This window comes from Macrobrachium nipponense, chromosome 26 (assembly GCF_015104395.2).
Source record: "Macrobrachium nipponense isolate FS-2020 chromosome 26, ASM1510439v2, whole genome shotgun sequence".
NCBI lineage: Eukaryota > Metazoa > Arthropoda > Malacostraca > Decapoda > Palaemonidae > Macrobrachium > Macrobrachium nipponense.
The window spans coordinates 61,927,453-61,941,523 of record NC_087215.1 but is presented as its reverse complement, the minus strand read 5'-3'; the positions used below and the strand labels follow the sequence as shown (position 1 = coordinate 61,941,523).

At 35.6% G+C, this 14,071-nt stretch overlaps 1 protein-coding gene across 2 annotated transcripts in view; it reads right to left on the bottom strand.

Annotated features, from left to right (window-relative positions):
- Positions 1–370: 370 nt before the first annotated feature.
- Positions 371–14,071, bottom strand: part of LOC135200331 (ubiquitin-fold modifier 1) — a 29,359-nt gene continuing 15,658 nt past the window's right edge. Inside the window, exons 3-4 of one of the 2 annotated variants that reach the window (XM_064228894.1) lie at positions 7,167–7,297; positions 371–744 (exon numbers count right to left, since the gene is read on the bottom strand). In XM_064228894.1, coding sequence (XP_064084964.1) covers positions 677–744; positions 7,167–7,297 — 199 coding nt within the window. In that variant the 3' untranslated portion in view covers positions 371–676. Of the gene's footprint in view, positions 745–7,166; positions 7,298–9,382; positions 13,854–14,071 lie in introns of those variants that run through there. The other variant, XR_010311263.1, reaches the window with a different exon arrangement.

Genomic DNA, 14,071 nt, shown 5'->3' with positions numbered 1-14,071 from the left:
AAATAAATTTTTTCCCCAACCCGAAGAGGTTATGAGAATAGTCTATATCTAATGTAGGGTATTAAACATCTTAATTACCTACATGCATAGCACTTCCTCCAACTACAACAATCCTGTAGAAAAGTTTCATGGTAGTAAGATTAATTCACAGAAACCATCTGGACTCCTTGAAAGAAAATAAAAGTGAAACTCAGAGCTTGGAGATTCTAGCAAGAAGACCAGTGGCCCCACTATTCAGTGCCTCTGAATACATACCACATCATTACTTGCCAGCAACATTAAAACATGTAAAGTCTATTTACTTTTTCAAATATTATAAAGAAATTGTCAACATCTTTTTGCTACCTAAGGCAAGTACCATATGAATATATTATTTAAAATAGTTTATTGAAAAGATAATTCCAACAAATTATTTTTCTCAGTAAAACAACACAATTAACATATAATACGTACTATATACCATTCTGTAGTTACATACCTGCAAAAATTACTGTATGCCATTTATGATATTGATTACTATATATAAAATAAACTGATCTAAGCTAATGTCAAAAATTAAATGAGATAATAAGACTTTGAAAAATATAATTTGAAATAAATTGCAACACATTCTTGGTAAATAACATGGCATTAAAATTCCAAAGACAAATTTGTTGATTTACTTAAGAAGGTTCTTTCATGATGACCCTACACGGTCACGAGGAATGAGTCGTAGCTCTGAGCCATGCTTTAAGAACACTGTTCCTGTGAATAAAAAAACAATTGCAATAATCATTTTGTCTTAAGTTTCAGTGCATATTTATACAGTCTCTAACTTAGTCATCAAATATAATGTTTATTCTAGATTACCAATTTTCTTACTAGGTAATTAAAAAGAAATACTGTACATCACCTAGAAACAGTAATTACGTATAGTGAAAATTTTAGTGAACACAGGTATTTAAGAGATCATTTCTAACATAATTTGTGTTAATAACATGAAATTGAAAAACTGAATTTGATTTTTTAAGGATAAAATAAGGTAGGTAAAAATTACATGATGTACACAATACAATCCAAGGAAAGGTTTCACAGATGTCGATACTCAGTGATCCAGAAGACATTATAACATTATAAGTGAGCACACCAGAAAAAGGATTGGCCTGAAGCAGGTTATTCCAAGCTAGCAGCCTCAAAGGGACTTTGGATAGAAAAGCAACAATTTGTACTCTACAAAAGGAAATGATCCAAAGACCCAAATATTAACCATGACACCAAAGTGTATTTGGCCTCCTTTGCTCTTGAGGGTTCCAGGGAGAGTGAAAGCTAAAAGAAAAGAATTAACAGCCCTTCCTGCAATGAGCCTTGTACACTCTAGGTGTGACTATGAGGCCAAAGGAAAAACATCTAGATAAATGTGTTACACCCTCTGAGGCCGAACTGCGACAAAGTAGAGAGGCACCTCCAAATGCCTGCCCTTAGGAAGGTTGTCACATTCATACTGTGCTTGAGAGCCATAAAGGTGGAGATTGCTCATAATTTATGGGCCATAACTTTCAGTTGTGCTATATTCTCCATTTATATCTCTGAAAGCACTCAGAAAATAAACAGAGGACCAGTTCTCTGAATGGGTCACAGCATTCAAATAGGCATATAGTTCACTAACTCTTTCTAATAAAACCAGGGCCTGAAAGAAGCAATTTTCACCAACATCTATGCCTCAACTTTAGCAGCACCAAGGCTATGGCTGACCTTTACACACAGAACATACTTATTTATGTTGATTTATTTTCAAGTGCTTTCTTTTCTTTTGGTGTTATGTTCTTTCTAAAATAACTGATGATTCATTACAGTTCTGTTACCAAAACTGATCCTGTGTATGAAATACCTTTAGATCAGCAAGCTGCACATACCTCCTTGACAAGGCATTTTTTACAAATACTGTAGTATCCTAATCTTCAGCATAATTTACACAGCAAAGGTTTTGGTAGGAAAAAGCATCCTTTCCTGATTTGACAATAAATGTTTAGTCTTGGCTATAGGTAGGCTTTGCCCAATTAATTATTACTCAATTTTGAATGTAGGTTGGACTCCACTGGTATTCCATATATGAGCGTTGAATATTAACCTTAAGAATTCCAAAATTATTTGATTTCAATCTCCCAGAATGTAGTCAATTATCAAAATTTCTTAGGTCAACATTTCTGTTGTAGTTTGAAAAGTACTGGACTGATTATCTGATAACTGTTTCAGACAGTTAACCATCTGATTTAAAGGATCTAAAAGAAATCTCATGTTTGACATTCACAGCATAGTTTGTTCTATAAAACTAATAGAAATTCTTCCTCCATTTCTGAGAAAACATAATCTTGACCACTTATCTGCTCCATATACATACATACTAAAGTGATCAAGTTATATTTAGTTTAAAGAATTTTCTTCTGGTTTTATTCATATAAGCTCAACTATTAAGCTGTTTCCTTGGGGTAACCATGGGAGATATCTTTGCTATCCTCTTACACACTCCAGTCTAGTAATTTCTTATACTACATAATACTAAATGGTTTATTAATTAGGTACATATATGGTTAAATGATATTTTGGCACAACAGGTAACCATAATAGAACTTCCTAGATGTACACCTTACTCTTAGTGCCTTGCAGGTTGTCAGGATGTTATGTTAGGAGATGAGAGGAGATTAGTAAGTGAAAGTACAGCAAAAGCCATGACAAGCAAAATTCCAAAGAGACACTTGGTGTCACACCACATTAGAGGCAATGACAATGTGGATAATTCATTTTACTGTAATGATATACGTACAGTGAACCACCCGTATTCGCGTTCTCCGGATTTGCGGACTCATGCATTCGCAGATTTCTCTCTAGAACATTTCCCCGCATTGTTCGTGGGAAATTCGCCTATTCGCAGTATTTTTCCAAGAAAAATATCCATAAATTCCTGTTTTTTTATCAATTTCATCATAAAATGCACTTTTTGTGATAAAATTATTAAAAAAACTAGGTATAAACATTTTAGTGGGTTTTCTTGAGTTTTAATATGACAAATTTTCTAAGACAATTTGTATTTTTCATAGCTACAAACCTGAGGTCTCAACAATAGAATAGGATAATTTCTAGCGCTAGCTGGATCCAGTTAAAAAAAACAGATGAAAGCAAGGAATCTTGTGATATTTGGCAACGCATGCGTAGATTGGGTGAAGGATGGTCGAAGACCATTCACCTATGATCACGCATCAGTCTTTCCCAACTCAGGATGTTGTAACACACCGAGGGGCGGCTACAGGCGGGCAGTATAATGTTAAGACCTCAGGTCTGTAGCTATGAAAAATACAAATTGTCTTAGAAAATTTGTCATTTATTCATATGCAAACAAACCTTCGGTCTTAACAATAGGATAAACTCATACTTGGAGGGAGGTATAAGACATCCTAGACTGGCTGGGGGCCTACCCACCAGTCCAGCTCTCAAAAGGAAGGGTTTTTGGAGAGACTGAAGCCCGTTGAGAAGCTAGATAAATTGATATCTAACGACTCAGACCCTGAGTGACATACAGGGAACCAAAGAGAAACTTTGACTGTCCAATAACAAACCAAGAAACCAGGGTTTGTATTACAGTGTTCCCCTCGTATTTGCGTTCTCTGGATTCGCGGACTCACACATTCGCGGATTTTTCTTTGGAACCTATCTAGAAATTATTCGCGGACGGACTCGGCCATTCGCGGAATTTTCTGACGAAAATAATCACTAATTAGTGTACTTTGATGTGTATTTTCATGACTAAATAAATTTTTATGATACAAAAATGATTTACTAATTTTCAAATATTAATGTTGATTAATATGTATTATTAAGTTTAATAAGTTTAAATGATATCACATAAAAATAATAATTTTCTCTCTCTCTCTCTACTACAAAGATGTATGTTTTTTTGTATGATAAATAAATGATTTACTATTTTCAAATATTAATATTAATTTATACAGCAATAATATCAATTCATTAAAGAAAATACCATAGTGAATTAGTAAGATTTTAGCTTATAAATTTAAAAAATTATGGAAGAATGAAGGAAATCCCAGTCAGATTCTTTCTCTAACTCCAGGTACTAAAACTGTCAGATATACGTATCAAGTTAAGTGACCGGAGGGGGAAGGAGCTGTTTTGTTGCTGCCATCAAGTGCTCATGAAATTTCCCCCCCCCCCCTCTCTCTCTCTCTCTCTCTCTCTCTCTCTCTCTCTCTCTCTCTCTCTCTCTCTCTCTCTCTCTCTCTCATTTACTGAGACTCGAGATTTTTTATAGTACTTTTACTATTTGTTTTTAATACTTTCAAATAATAATAATAATAATAATGATAATAATAATAATAACTGTAATTACAAAATTCATATTTTGTGTTAGTATTTTAAAGAAGTACAATAGTAATCTATCCATGTCACTTTTAATTAAGGTTAACTCTCTCTCTCTCTCTCTCTTTTGCCACACAAGATAATGTGTCATAGTGGTAACACCCTCCCTCTCTTTCGCTGGAAGCGTTATAAGTATTTTTTGAGAGAACAGAGATATAAACACTCTCTCTCTTTCTCTCTCTCTCTTTTACCGAGATGAAAGAATTTTTATGGTACTAGTATGTAAAATGTTTATTGATAATTTCAGTTATTTAATAATAATAATAATAATAATAATTTAGAATTTTGTAATAATAATTACAAAATTCATAATGGTAGTATTTTAAAGAGATGAAAATGACCTTTCCATTTCACTTGTAAGGATAACCCCTCTTTCTTACTGAGATGAGAGAATTTTTTATGGTAGATGCACATGTTTATTTTCAAATAATAATAATAATAATAATAGAAGTAGTAATAATACGATAACCAATTTCAAATGAAAATTCTTCCCTTCGTCTTTTCCTGTATCAATTTCCCTACCTCAACTCCAGTGATGCTCGGAGCTGGGAAAGTAACAATGCCATACAATGGTCAACGAATTTAATGGTTTTATGTAATCCCTCTCTCTCTCTGCTATTGGCTGTTTATATATTTCTAATGGTAAAATGTTTAAGATTACTTTAAAAAGATATTAATAATACCAATTCAATAGTATATTTGATGTAGGATAATACTTTAAGTAGACATTTGGTATTTGTGATTTCACATACAATTGTTCTATTTTTACTACAATTGTTCCCTTGTAAAAAGAAAATGGATGTCTCAAATAGTAACAGTATGAAAGAAAACGTGCATGACTGAATACTTATGGGGGGACTGAATTATTTTCACATACGTAACTAAGTCATTCAGTACGTACATAGTATGTATTTATGTATAAACATAAAATGTAAGATTTACTTTAAAACAGTATTAATAATATTTCAAAGATTAATATGAACCATAATAGGATATTTTATGTATATTTGATGAAGGATGGTCTTTTTAGGGATACTTTGGTGTTTGCATGTTCAGGATAGGAGTTTATGAGCATTTTTAGAGGGGGGTTCCAAACATTCGCGGATTCTAACTATTCGCGGGGGGGCCTGGTACGCATCCCCCCCGAAAACGGGGGGACCACTGTACTCCTAACCCCTCCTTGCCAAGGAGTGGAGCATATGCTACCAAATAGCGGGTAAGGTATTTGTATATGGCACAACCACACTATCAGTATGACTACCTTACTCACCTGTATCAGACCAGTCCAGCGAATGACGTGTCTATTCTTTAAACCGCCCGAAGGAAGAAGGAAAGGAATGAGAGAAAGAAGGAGACCAGCCAACCCACTCATTCTCTCATCCACACAATCATCTTAGGGAAGATACAAAGGTGCCCTGTTAAGGGCAACCATGAGTTACACAACCTGTTGGGCAGCCACCGCAGGACCCAAGGAAAACGTGTCCGCAGATCTGTGGGCAACATCCTTAAGATAGAAGGAGGTGAACGTGGACTGGCGTAACCAAGTACCAGCAATCAGCACTATGTACAGCCAAATTCTTTTTGAAAGCCAGAGAGGGACCAATACCACTAACGTCATGCGCTCTAGCCTGCACAGACGTGGTCATGGAATCATCAAGAGGCAAGTATGCCTGTCTGATGGCTTCCTGTATACAAAAAGAGATAGTATTCTTAGACACCTCTTTCTTGTAAGGCCTGTGCTAACAAAAAGCCTGCGGCAGCCTGGTCTAAAGTGCAGAGTCCTTTTAAGATAGTAACGCAGGGCCTGGACAGGGCACAACAAAAGCTCTTGAGCATCACCACCCACAAAGTCAGTCAGTGATGGAATGGAAAACAAAGTGAACCTGTCCTCATGCACCGAGGGATTTTGGGTCTTGGCCATGAATTCCGGGACAAACTTGAAGGACACCGACCCCCAACCCCTGGTGTGCTTCACCTCATAACTCAGACTGTGGAGCTCTCCTACCCTCTTGGAAGATGCCAAAGCCAGAAGGAAAACTGTTTTGAGCATCAGGTTCCTGTCAGATGAGCGACGCAAGGGCTCATATGGACTCTTAGTGAAACTCTTAAGAACCGAGGAAACATCCCACATCGGAGGCTTGAGCTCTCTAGGAGAACTCGACTGCTCAAACCCCTTAACTAGCTGGGAAAGTTCCCAGGAACGGGAGATGTCCATACCCTCAAGGCATAACACCAAACTCAGGGCCGCCCTGTAGCCTCTAATGGCAGAAACAGACAAACGTTTCTCGTCTCTGAGGAAGGTTAAAAAGTCTGCTATTCACTGAATAGAGGTCGCGAGCCGAGAAAAACACCGTTTAAGACACCAGTCACAGTAGATCGCCCATTTGCCTTGGTAAACCGTGGAGGTCGACTTTCTAAGACTGCGGACATGTGCCCAGCATTTTTATAGGGGTTCCAACCATTCGCAGGGGGGTCTGGTACACATCCCCCACAAATACTGGGGACCGCTGTAGTATTCAAACTGATGATAATGCTTTGATAGCATTTGTTAGTAACAAAACAAGCAATCATCAATGGCAAAAGTAAAGGCCATTTTTTGCCTTCATCACCTAGTTAACCACCGTCAACACTGCACAAAACTATCTTTTCAAACCTAGATTTGACTTAACTAGAAAACATCATGGAAATGTATTTGTAAAGGAATGGTTTGTATGAGCTCAAACAATACTAGGAGAAAACAAAACAGAAAAGTCACTAACCAGCACTCTGACTTGGATTGATACCTATTCCATCATCAGTAATTATTGCGGAAGTTGCTGGTGCAACCTTGAATTCCTCTGCAGCAAACTTCAAAACAGCAGTAAATGGGGTGTTCTCAGGTACACTGAGCCTGTCAAAAATTGGAAACTGCATAATAAAGATAGTTCACGCTAGAAAACTTAACATGACTCACTCACAATCTATGAAAGTACATACAGGCAGTCTCCCTGGTTTACAATAGTGGTTCCATTCCTATGCCTTGTTGTTGTAAGCCGAGACATTGTCAAAAATCGTAAGAAAACTTTTAAAAAAACTTATTTTAAGCCTTTGCATGTCTTAAAAAAATATAACCTGCATTTTTATTGAGTTTTTCATGAAAAAACCTCAAATATTTTAATATTCTGCCATTTTGGAGCCATATTTTGTCCATCAGATTGGTGTCGTAACTCTGGAACATGCATCGTAAACTGGGAAATAATTCCTAATAATTATATTTGAAAAGTGTCATAAGCTCGGAATGTTGTGAGCTGAACCCGCTGTAACCCTGAGATTGCCTGTACTTTAATGTAATCATGTAAAATCATTTTATGTTTTCCATAAAATCCATGTTTTAGGCAACTTTACAATGTTAATAAACCATCTCAAAACAGTAGTCAAAACTGCTGTAAACAATCTGGTGCTCAGTAACTTTTCTAAAGCAAGAGAACTAAATAAGATGTTGACAATTGAGAACTGGATGTAAACTGAGGTTTTACATGCCAGAAATACTATACATTTTCAAAAATCACTCTCATGTACTGTTTTTACACAAAATACAACTTGTTGCTCTACTTAATCTATCATTTCAGTATTAAAAAGATGACAACCTAACTCTGACTTGGGTTGGGAGGGTTGGGGCACGTCCCCTTCAACCAGCATAAAATCCTAATTTCTCACTTACTTTATCATGAACTTCAATTGCAAGCACATGGGCTAAATCCTGTGCTTCATGACAAAAGTTTAAATGGTAAATTGCATCTTTTTTTATTTATCTATTTTTGTGTAAACTTGAAGCTTCACCAAGTAAGTACTGTATTACCACTTTCCTATATATTCACCCTGGTGGGCAGCCAAATCAAGACTGCTTAAAGCCTAGGCCATATCTCTTTAAAGCCTAGGCCATATCTCTTTAAAGCCATGAGTCTCTCCTTTTTTTCATAGGTTTGTCAATAAATTGAGTACGTAATGAGTTCAATATGACTCCCAATAATCATAAAAGTAAATATTTGTGTTACTGCCTGCCATCCTGTTCCAGAGAGAGATTTATAACACCTCTTTACTAGAAAGCATTTCTTTTCTCCTAATTTATTACCATGCACCACAAGACTCTGAAGACTATACTCGGTTTTTTTCCATCTGTCCATCCGCCTGTGGTGTTTCCGTATGGTAACACTGCGTCCCAGGCTTTAGATAGTTACATTCAGCTTACATTCAACATTAATAACAATATCCTATTTCAAATATTAACGGTGTAATTCGCATACAGTAAATCTTAAAACACTTTTCAGTTGCAAATGTACACCCAGATATCCTTTTATATACCTAAAACTTACACATAGCGGAACTATCTAAAGCCCAGGACGCAGTGTTACCATACGAAAACACCACCGGCGGATGGACAGATGAAAAAAAACAAAGTATACTTAATCTTTTAAATACAACTATCATAAGGTGCATTCTTCTTGCTATAGTGCCAAAGCTACTCAACAGCAAGTGCTGAACCCTAGAGCTTTTCATGACCCTGTAGGCTTCTTTTCACAAATACACTTACCCTACCTTTTCTATTTCAGTATGTACACCAAATGCTCGGCCATTCCTTGATTTCTTAGTAATTCCTTTCCATACTTTTAATAATTCAATTTTTCTGGGTATAATCTATTATAACAGAATGCATGGTGTTTTGTGTTCCTTAGTTACGCCTTTATTTCTCAGATAAAAAATTTTTTTATTTACTCTACACATGTTTCTTTAACAGCACCTCTGATATTTAATTGGTTGATCATGAAATTATTTATGACTTACAGCATATCATAAAAATAACAATTGAACATCCTGTCTTCCTTCAGAATAACCTTAGTAAAATAACTTGCAGTAAACAATCTTGACAAGCATTTAAACGGGAAACTCAATTTCTTGGTTTTTCCTCCCTCTATAATCTCACTTGCTTAGTTCCAACTTTTTCTGCAATTATAATTCATTCAATATATTCAGGTACTTCTAAAATGTTTTCTATGCCATTAAAATGAATGTGTTAGTTTGTTGAAAACTGTAGTGACTATACCACTCCCATGAAATCACATCATCATAAAACTTTTTATTTCATTACCTCAACATGTCTAAACCATCTCAGTCTTTGAGATTTGAGTCTTTTCTAGCCTCTGGGACACATCTCCCCATTAGCTCTTCACTTGTAATACAATTTTCTCACTTCCTATGAATCCTGACACTATGATCAACCTTTTCCACAATCTTCATCTTCCTTTTCAATGCTCACATTTCTGCTGCATACAGTATTACAGTCAATGTTGCACACACACACAAAACATTAAAAATCTAGTACTGAAAATAAGATATAAAATACAGTGATATAGTTTAACAAATTTACCAATAAAAACAAAACTAAAACAGTGAAAATACTATTTGAAGGGACTGGATATATTGCCACTAATTTTACATTAAATTATAAATGAACTCTTCCAATTTCATGTCCTTAAATATAAGGAAAAAGATGTGTCAATTTTTGTTCTTTTATGACTCCCCAATAGTGCTGAATTAATGATGTATCATAAATGCTATAAATTCCTGAATATTTATTCAGTAACTTAGCTATCTCTCCCATTTTATTCAATTTTTGTTTTCTTCATCCTTGTTGCAACACCAATTTACTTATATGATTTAAAACAACTGATCAAAAATATTAAACCTTTATCACATAACTTTTCTTTCTTCCCTTATTTCTGCATGTAACATTAAAGCAGTCATTGTAAATAACTTTCAGATGCAAATATGAGCAATATAGCATCCTCATCGAAGATAATCAAATTAGACTTACTCTATTCATAAAAAAACAAGATTCAGAAAAGGCAAAAAAAAAATAACAAAGAGTAATATTTGCACAATTCCCTCATGGTCAATTCTCACCAAGATACTCTACAACTCCTGAACAGGTACGTTAGCTCTTAAAAATCACAGAAAATCTTAAGCACACCTCCAGTATTTAAGGTCTTACCGTTTCATCAAAACTGTCAAGGCACAAACAATCACAAGAGTATATTTTGTTATATATTTGGAAGCTAACTATAACAAAATTACAAAGAAAAGCACAAGAATACGAACTCTCCATTTCACCAACAGACACAATACCAAAAAAATAAACTTCATATATGGTGCACATACTGGGTCCTGAAGGGTATTCGGTTAATGTCATACTTTGAACATAATGGTTAGTAAACTAACAAAGAAATTAATAATAAATAAAAAAAAAAAAAAAAATACTGTACAAGTTCTAATACCGTACCCGAATTGTTCTTGCAAAATACTGTGACTCTTCTATTAGGAGTTACTGGTATATTTATAAATAACACAAGAGCAAAATCATTTCTATGCAATAAAAGTTACAAAAGCAAGTCTGTCCACACTTTAATGGAGTAAGGTATGTGGATATAAACTGTAGACGGTCCAACATCTGACTTTGTGAGATCCTTCCTGGACTACATGACTGATGTCCTCCCAAAAAGCCATAAGCTCATTTGGTCACCTCACAAGCCAGAAAAAAAGGGTGTTTCTAGACATCCTCATATGATTACCTGTACATGCAAAATTTGTGGACACTAGCCTAAGAAGAGGTGTCCTTTTAAGATACAGTGGTACCTCGAGATACGAAATTAATCCGTTCCGAGGCGGCCTTCGTATTATGAGTTTTTCGTATCTTGGAACACATTTTACATGTAAAATGGCTAAACCGTTCCAAGCCATCCAAAAACACCCTTTAAATTATATTTCCAGGCCTAAAACACATGTTCTAGGGTTACAACGCCAATCCAACGGAAGAAATATGATTCCAAAAAGGCAAAATACTGTACATACTTGAGTAATATTCAACTGCATGTAATGTTCAACCCCATTTTAACTGCATATATTAGGACTTTAGCATATGTCCCTTAGCAATAAGCCTAGCCTATGTTAGCGGTTGCTACTGTAGCCTAGTCTATGATTCTGACATCTAAACCTAAGAGCTAAAAGCTTAGAATATGCCAATAAAATGTATAAATAATCAGTATGTACTCATTTCAAATAATTATTAATCAATCATTAACTAATAATACACAAACAAACAAAAAACAAACCTTCCAATCAATTGTTTACATTCAGCTCTTACCCGTCTTACGAGTATCGAACGAGCGCCAAGCAATTCTTTTTCCTAGCACACAGTAAGCCATAAATTGTCATTAGTATCTCTCTTCAACTAATGAAACTACCAAACAGTATAATAACCATTCATTTCTATTCTTTATTCTATCTTTACCTAATGGAGATACCGAGTTACTGACAGCTATAATGAAACATATGTATACGTAACGTAATAAAAAAACAGAAGAAGAATTCTAAAAAATATGTAATATATTTGTTGGCAGTCTGATTTATTTTATATTTTATATCTAATTCACAATTTTTTTATTAAATGTATTGCATGTACTCATTTCAAATAATTATTAAGTAACCATTAACTATAATAAACAAACAAGAAAAAAGCTTCCAAACGTCTGTTTACATCCAGCACTTACGAGTATCGAACGATCGACAAGCAATCACTTTACACAGTAAGTCTTAAATTTTCATTATCTCTCTTCAACTACTGAAACTACCAAATAGTATAATAACCATTCATTTCTATTCTTTATTCTATCTTTACCTAATATTTTTTTTTATTAAATGTATTGCATGAATAATTTTTTCAATTTACAGCATCCTTTTACCAATAGAATACTTAAAGCACAAGGGGTAGATGCTGACCAATAGGAGAGCAGGACCTTATGGGGTGACTAGCATCAGGAACCAATGGGAGAGCGGAAGGATGGTGGCGAGTTTACTCAGTTGGCGGCGTGGGAGTTTTAAAATTGTTCTCGGTGGTCAGGGCGAATCTCGTGACTTTACAGCAACAACCTTTCGTATCTTGAAAACTTTTCGTATGTAGAGCAGTAAAATTTTTCGCATTGGCTTTCGTATCTTGAGTTTTTCGTAAGTAGAGCCTTTCGTATCTCGAGGTACTACTGTACAGTGCATCCTTGACTTTTAGCGGGGGCTCTGTTCCAGCCCCACACCTTCAAGTTGATTTCCAACATAAGCCGTTTTTCACCATTACTGGCGCTTACAGTGCCATGACATTTTTGGCATTACTAAATTTATGCCTATTCTGGCCGTTAGCACTGTCATCAGTGCTTACGGCACAGTAAATTGATGCAACATGAAGTTATGACACAGTAAAAAGACGTTAAAGCACTAAAAATGCATCATAAGATCAAATCACCATAAGTCGAGGATGCACTGTAGTACCTTAAGGCTCATACTAGGCACAAGAGTATTTTGTCCAGCTCACCATCAATGAAGTCCCTGAGGGAGGGGACTGAGAAATTCTCATATCAAGAGAGACCAACAGGTCCCAAGTTCTTGCCATAAATTCAGGAACAAATGAGAAATCCAACCTGCAAAGGGTGGGATTACTGAGGATAAACCCAGATACACAAGTAGGAAGACAATTTTGAGTATGAACTACTGGTCCGAGGCACCTGCGTTAGACTGCAGAGAATGAGTAACATATCACTCAGACGACTAAGTCCCTGAGGAGAGCAAGACTGCTGAGAGCTCAATGTGTACACGGATGACTCTATCGACAAAGAAAGATCCATACCTTTAGGTCTAAACACTTGGTTCAAGGTTGAGCAAAGACTTTTCCAACAGATATTAAAATGAGCTTGTCCCAACAAAGATATACTAAGTACATATATACCTGATCTGCTTGCTGTTTTTCACACTTAATTGATTTCTTTCATATTCAGTTACCAGATAATTCAACTTTTACCCATTCTAAATTTTGCCATTCATTTACCCTGCATGAGGGTAGCATCTAAAGAGTGCCTTATGGCATACTTTCTGCTTCCAACTTCATTACTTTCTTCTATTTACTTTTAAATCTATTCATGTTGTTCTCTACTACCTTGCTTTTACAGTACAGTACATACTGTAATTTTTCTAAAGTTCTCCAGCTTCTTTAACATGAACATGCCCTAATTATCAAAACCATTTAAAATAAATATTTTGGGCCAACCTCATTAGAATCTGGATAGGTAGTATTCTCGTCTGGTATCTAGAAATGTTACTCAAAAGTTTATTTGGAGTGCTTTACAGTATCATTCCTATACAGCATTCATATCAATAACTTTGTTAGTTATGACTCAAAAGTACATTACAGCATATACCACTAACTGAGTTTATTAACATCCTCGACTAACCAACACGAAAGTCAACATAAGTTAATCTGTGTTAAGTTCGTAATTAAATCAAAGAACTCTTGGTTTTCCAAAAGGCAAATATAAAGTACAAAGTTAAATTGCTTATATCCCATATCAGCTGTCCTTGCAGGAGGTTACCTCCTACAGTGTGGTTCCACGCTGGACGAGTGGTTTTCGAGCTGGGCTGCCAATCCGGCGGTCCCAGGTTCGATTCCCAGCTCGGTCAACGCGGAATCAGAGAAATTTATTTCTGGTGATAGAAGTTCATTTCTCGATTTAGTGTGGTTCGGATCCCACAATAAGCTGTAGGTCCCGTTGCTAGGTAACCAATTGGTTCCTAGCCACGTAAAAATATC